General features: G+C 44.8%; 1 protein-coding gene across 11 annotated transcripts in view; it reads left to right on the top strand.

The window, feature by feature from the left end:
* The window catches only part of LOC128409548 (zinc finger protein OZF-like), a 317248-nt gene extending 306926 nt beyond the window's left edge, over nucleotides 1-10322 (top strand). For 6 of the 11 annotated variants that reach the window (XM_053380116.1, XM_053380115.1, XM_053380118.1 and 3 more), the window contains 2 exons: nucleotides 7517-7690; nucleotides 8905-10322. In XM_053380116.1, coding sequence (XP_053236091.1) covers nucleotides 7517-7690; nucleotides 8905-10106 — 1376 coding nt within the window. In that variant the 3' untranslated portion in view covers nucleotides 10107-10322. Of the gene's footprint in view, nucleotides 1-7149; nucleotides 7324-7516; nucleotides 7691-8904 lie in introns of all 11 variants that reach the window. The other 5 variants (XM_053380123.1, XM_053380124.1, XM_053380121.1 and 2 more) reach the window with 2 other exon arrangements.
* The last annotated feature ends 3015 nt before the right edge of the window (nucleotides 10323-13337 follow it).

Genomic DNA, 13337 nt, shown 5'->3' with positions numbered 1-13337 from the left:
CTCTGGGGTGTTAGCCACCCCTCCCAGTTTGGTGTCATCTGCAAATTTGATCAGGATGCCCTTGAGTCCATCATCCAAGTCGTTGATAAAGATGTTGAATAAGACCGGGCCCAAGACAGAACCCTGTGGCACCCCACTAGTCACTCTTCTCCAGGATGAAGAGGAACCATTGATGAGCACCCTTTGGGTTCGGTCAGTCAGCCAGTTACAAATCCACTGAGTGGCAGCACAGTCAAGACCGCATTTTACCAGCTTCTTTACAAGAATCTCATGGGGCACCTTGTCAAATGCCTTGCTGAAATCAAGGTAGGCTACATCCACTGCGTTCCCTTCATCTACCAGGCTTGTAATTCTGTCAAAAAACGAGATCAGGTTAGTCTGACATGACTTATTTTTCAGAAATCCATGCTGACTATTGGTGATCACAGCATTCCTTTCTAGGTGCTCACAGACTGTTTGCTTAATGATCTGCTCCAGAATCTTCCCTGGTATTGATGTCAGACTGACTGGGCGGTAATTATTTGGGTCCTCTCTTTCCCCCTTTTTGAAAATAGGGACAACATTTGCCCTCCTCCAGTCATACAGAAGAGTGTTTGGGAAAAGCTTCACCTGGAAAACCTGTCTCAGTTTCCATTCAGCAAATCATAGCAAGGAAAATAATAGAATTATAGAAAATGGTATAAGGCATATGGTATAAGGAAACTTCATGAGGAATTAAGGGGAAAGACAGTGTTGACCCGGAGTAGTTACAAAATTTATGTTCTCTCCCCGAGTGCCACAGACCCTCCTCCAAAGAGAGCTTCTCTAAGAAAGCACAAGCAAAAATTACTCATTTTTACGTGAATAAGGAAAATGAGGAGGTGGCTAAGAAACAGCAGGAGCCAGATCCTATTACTGACCTTATAGGATCTCTCAGCAGCTCTGAGGATGAGCAGAAAGAGGTTTTGGGCCCAGGCAGCTCAACTGCTAAGTCATCTCTGGCACTGAGACCAGGAGCTCAAGCGACTCAAGGCCAAATCCAGGCTAAACAGGTAGAGGAACTAATCTGAAAGAAAAATTCAAAATTAAAGCAAGTATAAAAGACTGCTACTCCCAAACTTCTGGGACCAAAGAGGGATTATCAGTCACTGGGTGGCTTGTAGTACTAAGAGAGGACATGGAACGCATAAAATCCTTTCCCCCCCTGACTGTAATAAAATTCTTACCATCCTGATAGGTACTTGTAAAACCTTCTGAATAAAATCTAGCAGAGTCTGTGGCGCCAGATAATACAACAATATCTCTTTCCCTACCATTAAAAATAGATCAATAAGGGAAGTTTGATTCGTCCACATGGCAAAAGGAGGTCTAAAAGTACAAAGAAGAGCAAAAATGTTAAAAATTTTAAAAATAGTGCAATATTAAAAAGTTGACTTAAAAATACTTTTTAACTTACTTAAGAGTAGCTCATGCTCTGGATCCAGACAGAGCACTAATTCGTTCTCAGATGTCCATTCTTAATCTGAAACTGTTCTTAACCTGAAGTGCCACTTTAGCTAATGGGGCCAACCGCTGCCGCCGCACCACCAGAGCACGATTTCTGTTCTCATCCTGAAGCAAAGTTCTTAACCCGAGGTACTATTTCTAGGTTAGCGGAGTCTGTAAGCTGAAGCGTATGTAACTGAAGCGTATGTAACCCGAGGTACCACTGTCTCTTTCCCTACCATTAAAAATAGATCAATAAGGGAGGTTTGATTCGTCCACATGGCAAAAGGAGGTCTAAAAGTACAAAGAAGAGCAAAATGTTAACAATTGAAAAATAGTGCAATATTAAAAAGTTGACTTGAAAAAGCTTTTTAACCTACTTGAGAGTAGCTCTTGCTCTGGGTCCAGACAGAACACTAAGAAGATTGAACTGTACTAGAATCTGCACAGCAGATCCCTATATCAATATGAAACGATATGCAAGGTTATCAAATGGTCTGATGTCCTGTCAGAAGCCAAAACCAAACCAACTAGGGAGAGGGTTTTCATAAAAAAGAATTGGAAATGGGTGCTGTCTCAAAATAAGCTACTTCTCTCAAGCTACCATAAGCCTTTGGGAATCTTGTCACAAGAGGAGCGTAAAGTTTGTGAATATGGTGTCTAAGCACAGAGAATATCTATGGGGGAGTGGTGTATCAGTCTCAAGATTATTAAAAAATGTGGCATCACCAGCTCCTCTGCTTCCACATACAGCTGTTGTTCAGTCGTGTCCGCCTCTTCGTGACCCCCCGGACCAGAGCACGCCAGGCACTCCTGTCTTCCACTGCCTCCCACAGTTTGGTCAAACTCATGCTGGTAGCTTCGAGAACACTGTCCAACCATCTCGTCCTCTGTCGTCCCCTTCTCCTTGTGCCCTCCATCTTTCCCAACATCAGGGTCTTTTCCAGGGAGTCTTCTCTTCTCATGAGGTGGCCAAAGTATTGGAGCCTCAGCTTCAGGATCTGTCCTTCCAGTGAGCACTCAGGGCTGATTTCCTTCAGAATGAATAGGTTGGATCTTCTTGCAGTCCATGGGACTCTCAAGAGTCTTCTCCAGCACCAGAATTCAAAAGCATCCATTCTTCGGCAATCAGCCTTCTTTATGGTCCAGCTCTCACTTCCATACCTCACTACTGGGAAAACCATGGCTTTAACTATACGGACCTTTGTTGGCAAGGTGATGTCTCTGCTTTTTAAGATGCTGTCTAGGTTTGTCATTGCTTTTCTCCCAAGAAGCAGGCATCTTTTAATTTCGTGACTGCTGTCACCATCTACAGTGATCCTGGAGCCCAAGAAAGTAAAATCTCTCACTGCCTCTGTGGTAAACTTGCCCCCAGGCGCTCGCCCCTCCCTCACCTGTCTTTGCTCTCCGGCCAGATCAGGTTTCTTGAGCAGGGCTGGCAGGCACGTTTACGTTATACAGAAACAGGACAAAATAGAACCGGTAAGGCTGCCACCACTCCCTCTGTTCCGGGGAACCCAGAGCCACAACCCAGGGAGAAGGCTGTGCCTCGTTATTGCTGGTTATCCCCACTCCACAAGTTGTATCTACAGACTTGCAGACAGAAATTCTACGGTAGAGTGCAACCAAGCGTAAGGCTAGGAATTAGCTTTTCCCCCGGAAAGGCACACAAACCAAAACAGTTTCTTCTTTAAAATTTATTTTAAAAGAACATAAGAAAACATGCTAAAATAGCAGGCACATCTTTAGTAAGTTACAAGCAAGAAAAACAAGAACATTGTAAAATCTAGCTAACTTACATACTCACAACTAAAGCACAGATAGAATAGTTAGAGTCCTTTCAATGATCCGCATTCAGAGGCTTTCGCAATTCTCCATCACAAAGGACGAAAGGACGGCTACTTAGATGGAACATCAGCAGCGGGGCGATTTGCGGATTGCAGAGCACGCTTTCTCAGACATTCCCAAGATCTTTTATCCCCGATTTGCACGTGTCGTCGGAACCCCCGAAACCAATCATAACTCTTGATTATTTTTAAATTCTCCAATGACCGGCTTGCGGGCTAATCAATCTAACTTCTGGCAGCTGGACCCATTAAGAACCCAGAGCCTAAATCAAAGGGGTTCCTCCCTTTCCGTGGAGTTTATGCAGATGCACACTCCCAGGCAATCAGGGACAGATAACATCACTGAGGGAATGCACATAACTTCAGACCCAAGTGTCAAAGCTTTCATTAAATCAGGGGTTTCCTTTCCTATAATAAACCTCTCATACCCTGGGAGCCTGTTTGTCTGAGGTTAAAGGGACAGAACTTATTTCCCATAGTCCTTGTGGCTTGTTGGTTACCCACAAGGCCTCACTCTCGTTGCTTGACCAAGGAACAGCTTCTAAACAAACACTAACTTTACTACAGCCTCCATTTCTTCCCCTTCTATTTGCCAGGAGGTGATGGGACCAGTGGCCATGATCTTCGTTTTTTTGATGTTGAGCTTCAGACCATATTTTGCGCTCTCCTCTTTCACCCTCATTAAAAGGTTATTTAATTCCTCCTCACTTTCTGCCATCAAGGTTGTGTCATCTGCATATCTGAGGTTGTTGATGTTTCTTCCGGCAATCTTAATTCCGGCTAGGGATTCCTCCAGCCCAGCCTTTCACATGATGAATTCTGCATATGTTAAATAAGCAGGGAGACAATATACAGCCCTTGCCGTACCCCTTTCCCAATTTTGAACCAATCAGTTGTTCCATATCCAGTTCTAACTGTTGCTTCTTGTCCCACATAGAGATTTCTCAGGAGACAGATGAGGTGATCAGGCACACAGTCAAAGGCTTTTGCATAGTCAATGAAGCAGAAGTAGATGTCTTTCTGGAACTCTCTAGCTTTCTCCATAATCCAGCGCATGTTTGCAATTTGGTCTCTGGTTCCTCTACCTCTTCTAAATCCAGCTTGCACTTCTGGGAGTTCTCGGTCCACATACTGCTTAAGCCTGCCTTGTAAAATTTTAAGCATAACCTTGCTAGTGTGTGAAATGAGTGCAATTGTGCAGTAGTTGGAGCGTTCTTTGGCACTGCCCTTCTTTGGGATTGGGATGTAGACTGATCTTCTCCGATCCTCTGGCCACTGCTGAGTTTTCCAAACTTGCTGGCATATTGAGTGTAGCACCTTAACAGCATCATCTTTTAAAATTTTAAATAGTTCAGCTGGAATACCATCACTTCCACTGGCCTTGTTATTTGCAGTGCTTTCTAAGGCCCATTTGACTTCACTCTCCAGGATGTCTGGCTCAAGGTCAGCAACCACACTACCTGGGGTGTACGAGACATCCATACCTTTCTGGTATAATTCCTCTGTGTATTCTTGCTACTTCTTGATGTCTTCTGCTTCTGTTAGGTCCTTACCACTTTTGTCCTTTATTATGGTAATCTTTGTACAAAATGTTCCTTTCATATCTCCAATTTTCTTGAACAGATCTCTGGTTTTTCCCATTCTGTTGTTTTCCTCTATTTCTTTGCATTGCTCATTTAAGAAGGCCTTCTTGTCTCTCCTTGCTATTTTTTGGAAATCTGCATTCAATTTCCTGTATCTTTCACTATCTCCCTCGCATTTTGCTTGCCTTCTCTCCCCCGCTATTTGTAAGGCCTCGTTGGACAGCCACTTTGCTTTCTTGCATTTCCTTTTCATTGGGATGGTTTCCGTTGCTGCCTCCTGTATAATGTTGCGAGCCTCCATCCATAGTTCTTCAGGCACTCTGTCCACCAAATCTAAATCCTTAAACCTGTTCCTCACTTCCACTGTGTATTCATAAGGGATTTGACTTAGATTGTATCTTACCGGCCCAGTGGTTTTTCCTACTTTCTTCAGTTTAAGCTTGAATTTTGCTATAAGAAGCTGATGATCTGAGCCACAGTCAGCTCCAGGTCTTGTTTTTGCTGACTGTATAGAGCTTCTCCATCTTTGGCTGCAGAGAATATAATCAAATTGATTTTGATGCTGCCCATCTGGTGATGTCCATGTGTAGAGTCGTCTCTTGTGTTGTTGGAAGAGTGTGTTTATGATGTCCAGCTTGTTCTATTGACAGAACTCTAGCCTTTGCCCTGCTTCATTTTGATCTCCAAGGCCAAACTTGCCAGTTGTTCCTTTTATCTCTTGATTCCCTACTTTAGCATTCCAATCCCCTATAATGAGAAGAACATCCTTCTTTGGTGTCACTTCTATAAGGTTTTGTAAGTCTTCATAGAACTGGTCAATTTCAGTTTCTTCAGCACCAGTAGTTGGTGCATAAACTTGGATTACTGTGACGTTAAAAGGTCTGCCTTGGATTCGTATCGAGATCAGTCTATTATTTTTGAGACTGCATCCCAGTACAGCTTTCGCCACTCTTTTGTTGACTATGAGGACCACTCCATTTCTTTGACGGGATTCTTGCCCACAGTAGTAGATATGATGGTCATCCCAACTGAATTCGCCCATTCCCGTCCATTTTAGTTCACTGATGCCCAGGATGTCAATATTTATTCTTGCCATCTCATTTTTGACCACATCCAACTTACCCAGGTTCATGGTTCTTACATTCCAGGTTCCTATGCAATATTTTTCTTTACAGCATTGGACTTTCCTTTCACTTCCAGGCATATCCACAACTGAGCGTCCTTTCAGCTTTGGCCCAGCCGCTTCATCAGCTCTGGATCTACTTGTACTTGTCCTCCACTCTTCCTCAGTAGCATGTTGGACGCCTTCTGACCTGAGGGGCTCATCTTCCAGCATCATAACTTTTATATGCCTGTTGTCTTTGTCCATGGAGTTTTCTTGGCAGGGATACTGGAGTGGCTTGCCGGTTCCTGCTCCAGGTGGATCACGTTTAGTCAAAATTCTCCACTATATCCTGTCTGTCTTGGGTGGCCCTGCACAGCTTAGCTCATAGCGTCTCTGAGTTATTCAAGCCCCTTTGCCACGGCCAGGCAGTGATCCATGAAGGGGAAAATATCAATTATGTTTCTCATTTTATTGTGCATGTGTCTGCTTGGTAAGAAGCCAGCCTGATCTCTGTGTATTATTTCATTCAATATATTTTATAATCATTATTGAACAATGATATAGGTCTATAATTTTTGAGTAGTGTTGGATCTGCTCCTTGTTTGGGTATCAGTGTGATAAATGCTTCTTCCCATGATTTTGGTATTCTTCCATCCTTTAAAATTCCGTTTAGTACTGTTTCATTGGTTCTGATAATATATCTTCTAACTTCTTATGAAATGCCACCGATAATCCATCCGTATCTGGGGACTTTCCTATCTTTGCTCTTGAGATTGCTGCACCTCCATCATCGCTGTTGGTACATTTAGTTGTTCTATTTTCCAATCTGCTATTGTCGGGAGTCTATTTTGTGCTATGTATCTTTCCATTTCCTCTTCGTCTTCTTCTTCTTCATGGTAAAATTTCCCATAGTAATTGAAATTTTTTTTGCATATTTCTTTAGGATCTTCAATTATTTTTCATTTCTCAATTACTCTTTTTGTTTTTTCTTCAATTGCCATGCAAGTAGCCTACCTGATTTATTGGCATCACTGGAGAGGTTTAGAAATGGGCTTCTGTTGGGAAGGGGCCGCCCCATTTGTGCTTCTCCAGGGGCAGAAGAATCCCTGCATGGCCTCTGAGGCTCCCTTTTCTTCTTCCTCTCTACCAGGACCCTGTAGCTTCTTTTGGCTCCTTGACTCCTCGGGAAAGATAAAAGGGACGGATTCTGCAAACCTAGTGAGGATGGAAGGGGGAAGATGGACGGTTGACCTGGTCAGGTTATCTCCTGCATCCCTCCCCACAACTTCTGAGTGCTCCTTCCCAGGAACCTCCGAGAGATCTGGTGAGTCCTAGGGGAGGGGAGATGGGGACGTGGATGGATGGAGGGTGAAGAGGGAAAGTTCTCTGGCCAGAAATGAGATAAAGCAGGGATTTTGCTGAGGATGGGGCCCCCAACATATTGGGAGGCTTCCCCTCCAGCCAGAAAAATCCCTGCAGGGCCTCTGAGGCTCCCTTTGCTTCTTCCTCTCTCCCAGGACCCTGCAGCTTGCTTTGGTTCCTTGCCTCCTCAGGAAGGATGAAAGAGACGGATCCTGCAAACCTAGCAAGGATGGAAGGGGGAAGATGGACGGTTGACCTGGTCCGGCTGTCTCCTGCATCCCTCTTCTCAACCTCTGAGCACTCCCTCCCATGGACCTCCGAGAGATCTGGTGAGTCCCAGGGGAGGGGAGATGGGGACGTGGAGGGATGGAGCCAGAGAGGAATTGGGGCTTCCTCAGCTTGGGGGTGGGGGGAGGCAGGCAGGCGGATGGAGATGGAGAAGGGGAGACCTTTTCTGCCTCCCCCACCTGCCTGCCTGCCTGCTCCTTTGTCATCTGCAAGCAATTTGAGCCAGGAATAGGTCACAGCTCCCCGGCCACCACAGCTCAAAAGGTCTAAAACCTGTTCTGTGATCTGAATGCCCTGCCAATGTCAGACAACTCACTGATCCTGCTTTGCAGTTTGAATGCAGATGGGGCCTCTGTGTGTTGTCTTTTTCTTTTTGGAAAAACTTTTCATTTGCTTTTAAAAACAAGGAACATAGGACTAATAAATGATACAGATATGTAGACTAAGTCTTCGCGTGCCATTTGCATATCAGAAATAGCAAAATAAATTTGCAGGAATAGCTATATATCTATATATATCTGGGTTCATGAATTGGTTTGAACTGAGTTATAGTCACTTTTCCTCTTCTGTTGCTAACAAAACAATACAGTCTCCTCATGGACATGGGAGGGGGGTTCAAAGTGAAGAAAGTGCTTTACGTATAAATTTAAATTTAGACCAACCAGATTGAGGCAACAGCTGATGGGGAGTGTTCAGGTGAAGGTGTTGCTGTTTGTTTCACAGACGAGACGTGGATGTTCCATACATAACTGTATGTGATGAACTTCAACTCTTTGGCTGGAGACCAACAGCATCTGGGATTCTAACATCCCCCGCCGTGAACCCAGAATGGAGGGATATCAACTGTTTCCTCTGTGAATGTTCTGCATCTAGTCATGCCTTTTAAAACAATGACCAGGCTTGTCTGAACCACCCAGGCCTTCTTAAATGCCGGCTTCAGAGTTTTTAGGGAAGTTGATGTAAATTCTGTCAGTCTTGCTCCTTTTGCTTCTGTTTGCATTTGATTGAACAAAGAGATGACTGACCTTGGAGACGGAGTGGATTCCAGGATTGAGCCAGAACAAAATCCATTCCAGATAAAAGCCAAGCAATATGTCAGTAAATACCAGCCAACCAAGGTAGTGAAAACTATAGAAAGGCCCCACATCTAACTATTTTTAGTTCTTCCTCTATCACAGGCATTCATTAACTTGGTTCAATGATCTGGAGCTCCATTTCTTCCTGAGGCTCTAATTCGCTGCTCTCTTCATTGCAGATGGTGAGGAATTAGAAGGGAAGAACAAGGGGGAACACAACAGAATCCACATAGCGGAGAAGTCATATAAATATTCAGAGTGTGGAGAGAACATCGGTCAGAGCTCCCAGGACACCTCCCATCAAAGAAAGAGTTTCGTTCAGAGGGATAGCCTCACTTCACACGTAGGAACACAGAGTAGGGAGAAATTGTATCAGTGCAGAGAATGTGGAAAGAGCTTCGGTAACCACCGGAATCTCACTTTGCATCAAAGAATTCATACCGGGGAGAAACCCTATCAGTGCTTCGAATGCGGGAAGAGCTTTGGGGATGGGGGTAAGCTCACTTTGCATCAAAGAAGTCATACAGGGGAGAAACCCTATCAGTGCTTTGAATGTGGAAGGAGCTTCACTGATAGCTCCAGTCTCACTTCCCATCACAGAATTCATACAGGGGAGAAACCCTATCAGTGCTTGGAATGTGGGAAGAGCTTCAGTCAGAGCTCCCATCTCACTTTCCATCAAAGAATTCATAGACGGCAGAAACCCTATCACTGTTTGGAATGTGGAAAGAGCTTCAGTCAGATGGTGAATCTCACTTTCCATCAAAGAACTCATACAGGGGAGAAACCCTATCAGTGCTTGGAATGTGGAAAGAGCTTCAGAAGGAGCTCCCATCTCACTTCCCATCAAAGAATTCATACAGGGGAGAAACCCTATCAGTGCTTGGAATGTGGAAAGAGCTTCAGTCAGAGCTCCCATCTCACTTTCCATCAAAGAATTCATACAGGAGAGAAACCCTTTCAGTGCTTTGAATGCGGGAAGAACTTCCGGGAGCGGATGAAGCTCACTTTGCATCAAAGAATTCATACAGGGGAGAAACCCTATCACTGCTTCGAATGCGGAAAGAGCTTCAGTTGGAAGAACACTCTCACTTTGCATCAAAGAATTCATACAGGGGAGAAACCCTATCACTGCTTCGAATGTGGAAAGAGCTTCAGTCAGAGCTCCCATCTCACTTTCCATCACAGAATTCATACAGGGGAGAAACCCTATCACTGCTTGGAATGTGGGAAGAGCTTCAGTCAGAGGGCCCATCTCACTCGCCATCGAAGAATTCATACAGAGGGGAAACCAAAAAAGAGAAATAAACAAAAAATATTAAACAACCCTTACAAAATACAAGTGTATAGAAAAGAGAAAGGGGGGGGGGATATAAACTAAAAATACTGTTTATGACATTTGTATCATATATATCATATTGTTCGTCAACCCATAGAAAGGCAGGCTCCCCCACTTCTCCCCTGTGTGACCCCCTCTTCTCCCCGTATCCCACCCTGAGAGATCCTTCCTTCCCTGCGTTCCTTGCAGGTCCCTCGCACCTCCAACTGTCCTCTTCTTATGTGTGTCCTCCTAAATTAAAAATAAAGGAATCTTAATGTTAAATATAAAAAATACAAAAAGTAAATGATGATGATGATGATGATGATGATGATGATGATGATGATTTATTGATACCCTTCCCATCTGGCTGGGTTTCCCCAGTCACTCTGTGCAGCTTCCAACAAAATATTAAAATACAGTAATCCATCAAATATTAAATACAGTGGTGCCCCGCAAGACGAATGCCTCGCAAGACGGAAAACCCGCTAGACGAAAGGGTTTTCCGTTTTGGAGGTGCTTCGCAAAACGATTTTCCTATGGGCTTACTTCGCAAGACGAAAATGTCTTGCGAGTTCCTGCGGGGTTTTTTCCCTCCCCCCCCTTTTTCCCAAGCTGCTAAGCCGCTTAACAGCTGATCCGCTAAGCCGCTTAACAGCTGATCCGCTAAGCCGCTTATCAGCTGATCCGCTAACCCGCTAATGGGCTTGCTTCGCAAGACGAAAAAACCGCAAGACGAAGAGACTCGCGGAACGGATTCTTTTCGTCTTGCGAGGCACCACTGTATTAAAAGCTTCCCTAATCAGGGCTGCCTTGAGAGCCAGTGTGGTGTAGTGGTTATGAGCAGTGGACTCGTATTCTGGGGAACAGGGTGCTCGTCTCTGTTCCTCCACATGCAGCTGCTGGGTGACCTTGGGCCAGTCACACTTCTCTTAAGTCTCTCAGCCCCACTCACCTCACAGAGTGTTTGTTGTGGGGGAGGAAGGGAAAGGAGAATGTTAGCCGCTTTGAGAGTCCTTTGGGTAGTGATAAAGCGGGATATTAAATCCAAACTCCTCTTCTTCTTCTTCTCCTCTTCACCAAGTTGGCACTTTCCCTTCATTTCCCTCTTAACCAAATCTTAACCAACTCAGACAGTGCAATATGACTCTTATAAGGATCGTCTAACAATCCAAATTAGTGTTTCTCCAGCTTCTAGGTCCAGTTTCTATAAAGCCTTTGAAAAACTGTTCCAACAAATCTCAGCTAAGTCACAATGGAAAATTCTGGTCTTATGATGTTCATCCAATCCTGCTTCCTCTTCTTTCTTCTTTTCCTAATCTTTGGACATTTGAATCCACTGGGGATGGGGAAGCAGGCATCTTAATTCCCTTTCCTCAAACGAGATCACAGCTTGCCTTGTTCACCGTTTCAGGAGTTGCTTTGCATTCTCTGCCGCTCATTCCCACACCAGCTCAGCCCAACCTCCTCTTTCCATGGGGCTCTTTCTCTCTCCTCCTGCTCTTCCCTCGCCTGCTCAACACAACCTTCTGCCTCTCCCACCGACTCCTTTCCAACGACTCCCACCTTGTGACCCACACATTCCCCTCCGTCTCTTTTTCTGGGTCTTCAATGCCAAGGCGCTGCAGAAGCTTCTTTGGAGTAGATGCATCTGGTTCCCAATAAATCACGCAGAGGCAAAGTTCATTGGCAAAAGAAGAAGGTTTCTCAGCTTTTTCAAGGGATCCTTATTAACCTTGGGAATGTCTGCATGTGATTCCATCTCTACAGCTGACAAAAACACCAGAGAGAAGGTGGGCTGGAGCCTGAAGGGCGAAAGCATTGGCCTCGAACGCAGGCCTCAGGAACGCTTTCCCCCATGGAGACCCGGGACCCCTTCTCCTTCTGAAGGGACCTCCGAGGAGGAAGCCAGGGCGGATCAGTCCCTGGACCGTGGAGGCGATTCCAAGTGCTCCGTTCCACACACTTCCCCTCAGTAATGAGTGGCTGAATATTCAATTTACATTTCCTAAAGTCCACAATAATCTCTCTTGTTTTCTTTCCGCTAAGGAGTAAGTTGTTTTTCCTGCACCCCTCCCCCAACTGCTCAACATCCTTCCTATAGGCCGTCTCCCCCTTCCAGCCGTGATTAAACCAACCACCGTTGTATCATCTGCAAACTTAATGATCGTATTTGGGGGCACAGTCAGCTGTATAGAGCGTATATAAAAGTGAGCTCAATATGCACCCCTGTGGCACCCCCATATTCATGAGATCTGCAGAAACGTGGGAACCCGTCCTGACCCATTGGGAACGGTTTAACAGAAAGTTTAATATCCACCTGCACAAACAATGTTTTCTTCCTGCGAAAGAATAGTATTAAATGCAGAACTAAAATTTACAAATAACAATCTCGCATAGTTCCCTTTCTTCTCCAAATGAGTCAGGATAGCATGTAAAGCCATTGCCACATCATCCTCCGTGGATCCCTTTGCCTTGTACGCAAACTGGTAAGGGTCAAGTTCTACTGGCATACAATATACGATACGGGTCCTTGCCAATTTTTCAAAACATTTCATTATAATGGGTGTCAATGCCACAGGGCGAAAGTCATTCAGATTATCTTTGGTTTTTTTGGCAGGGGTATGACGGTAAGAGATTTCAGACAGGGTGGAATGGCGGCTTGGGCCAGAGACTGGTTAAAAATCTTCATAAATATGCTTGCCAGTTGGTCCGAACAATCTCTTAGCACCCTGCCAGCCACCCCATCCGGGCCCATAGCCTTCCTCGTGTTTACCTCCTTTAATATTCACCTCCTTCTTCCACCCTGACAGCATTTCCTGCAGGTAGTGAGGCCAATAGCTCTGCCATCCCTGTTGGAGCCACTGTTGGTGTCACCTCAAATTGGGCAAAGAAGGTCTTCAACTCTCCCACCAAGGAAGCAGTACTCTCTACCACTGATGTATTTCTCGATTTATAACCAGTCAGATGTTGAACTCCCTGCCACATTTATCTAGTATCATGATTTCTCAGATGGTCCTCAATTTTTCCTCTGTACTTCACTTTTGCTTTCCTGATACCCCTCATCAAGTTCACTCTTTCTATACCATACAGTACCCGGTCCCCAGTTCTAAAAGCAGAATTTCTGGCCTTCAAGAATCTCCTAACCTCTCCCGTCATCCAGGGCTTCCTATTCGGATACAGCTTAACATACCTTTCCCTGGTGCGTTTCCTGTGCCGAATCTAAGACCGTTGATGTAGAAGTTTCTAGATCTTGATGGTGGAACATATTCCAATCGATCTCCTGGAAACAGT

Source organism: Podarcis raffonei, chromosome 2, assembly GCF_027172205.1.
Source record: "Podarcis raffonei isolate rPodRaf1 chromosome 2, rPodRaf1.pri, whole genome shotgun sequence".
NCBI lineage: Eukaryota > Metazoa > Chordata > Lepidosauria > Squamata > Lacertidae > Podarcis > Podarcis raffonei.
Note: the sequence above shows the minus strand (reverse complement) of the source record. Positions and strands in the feature narration are given on the sequence as shown.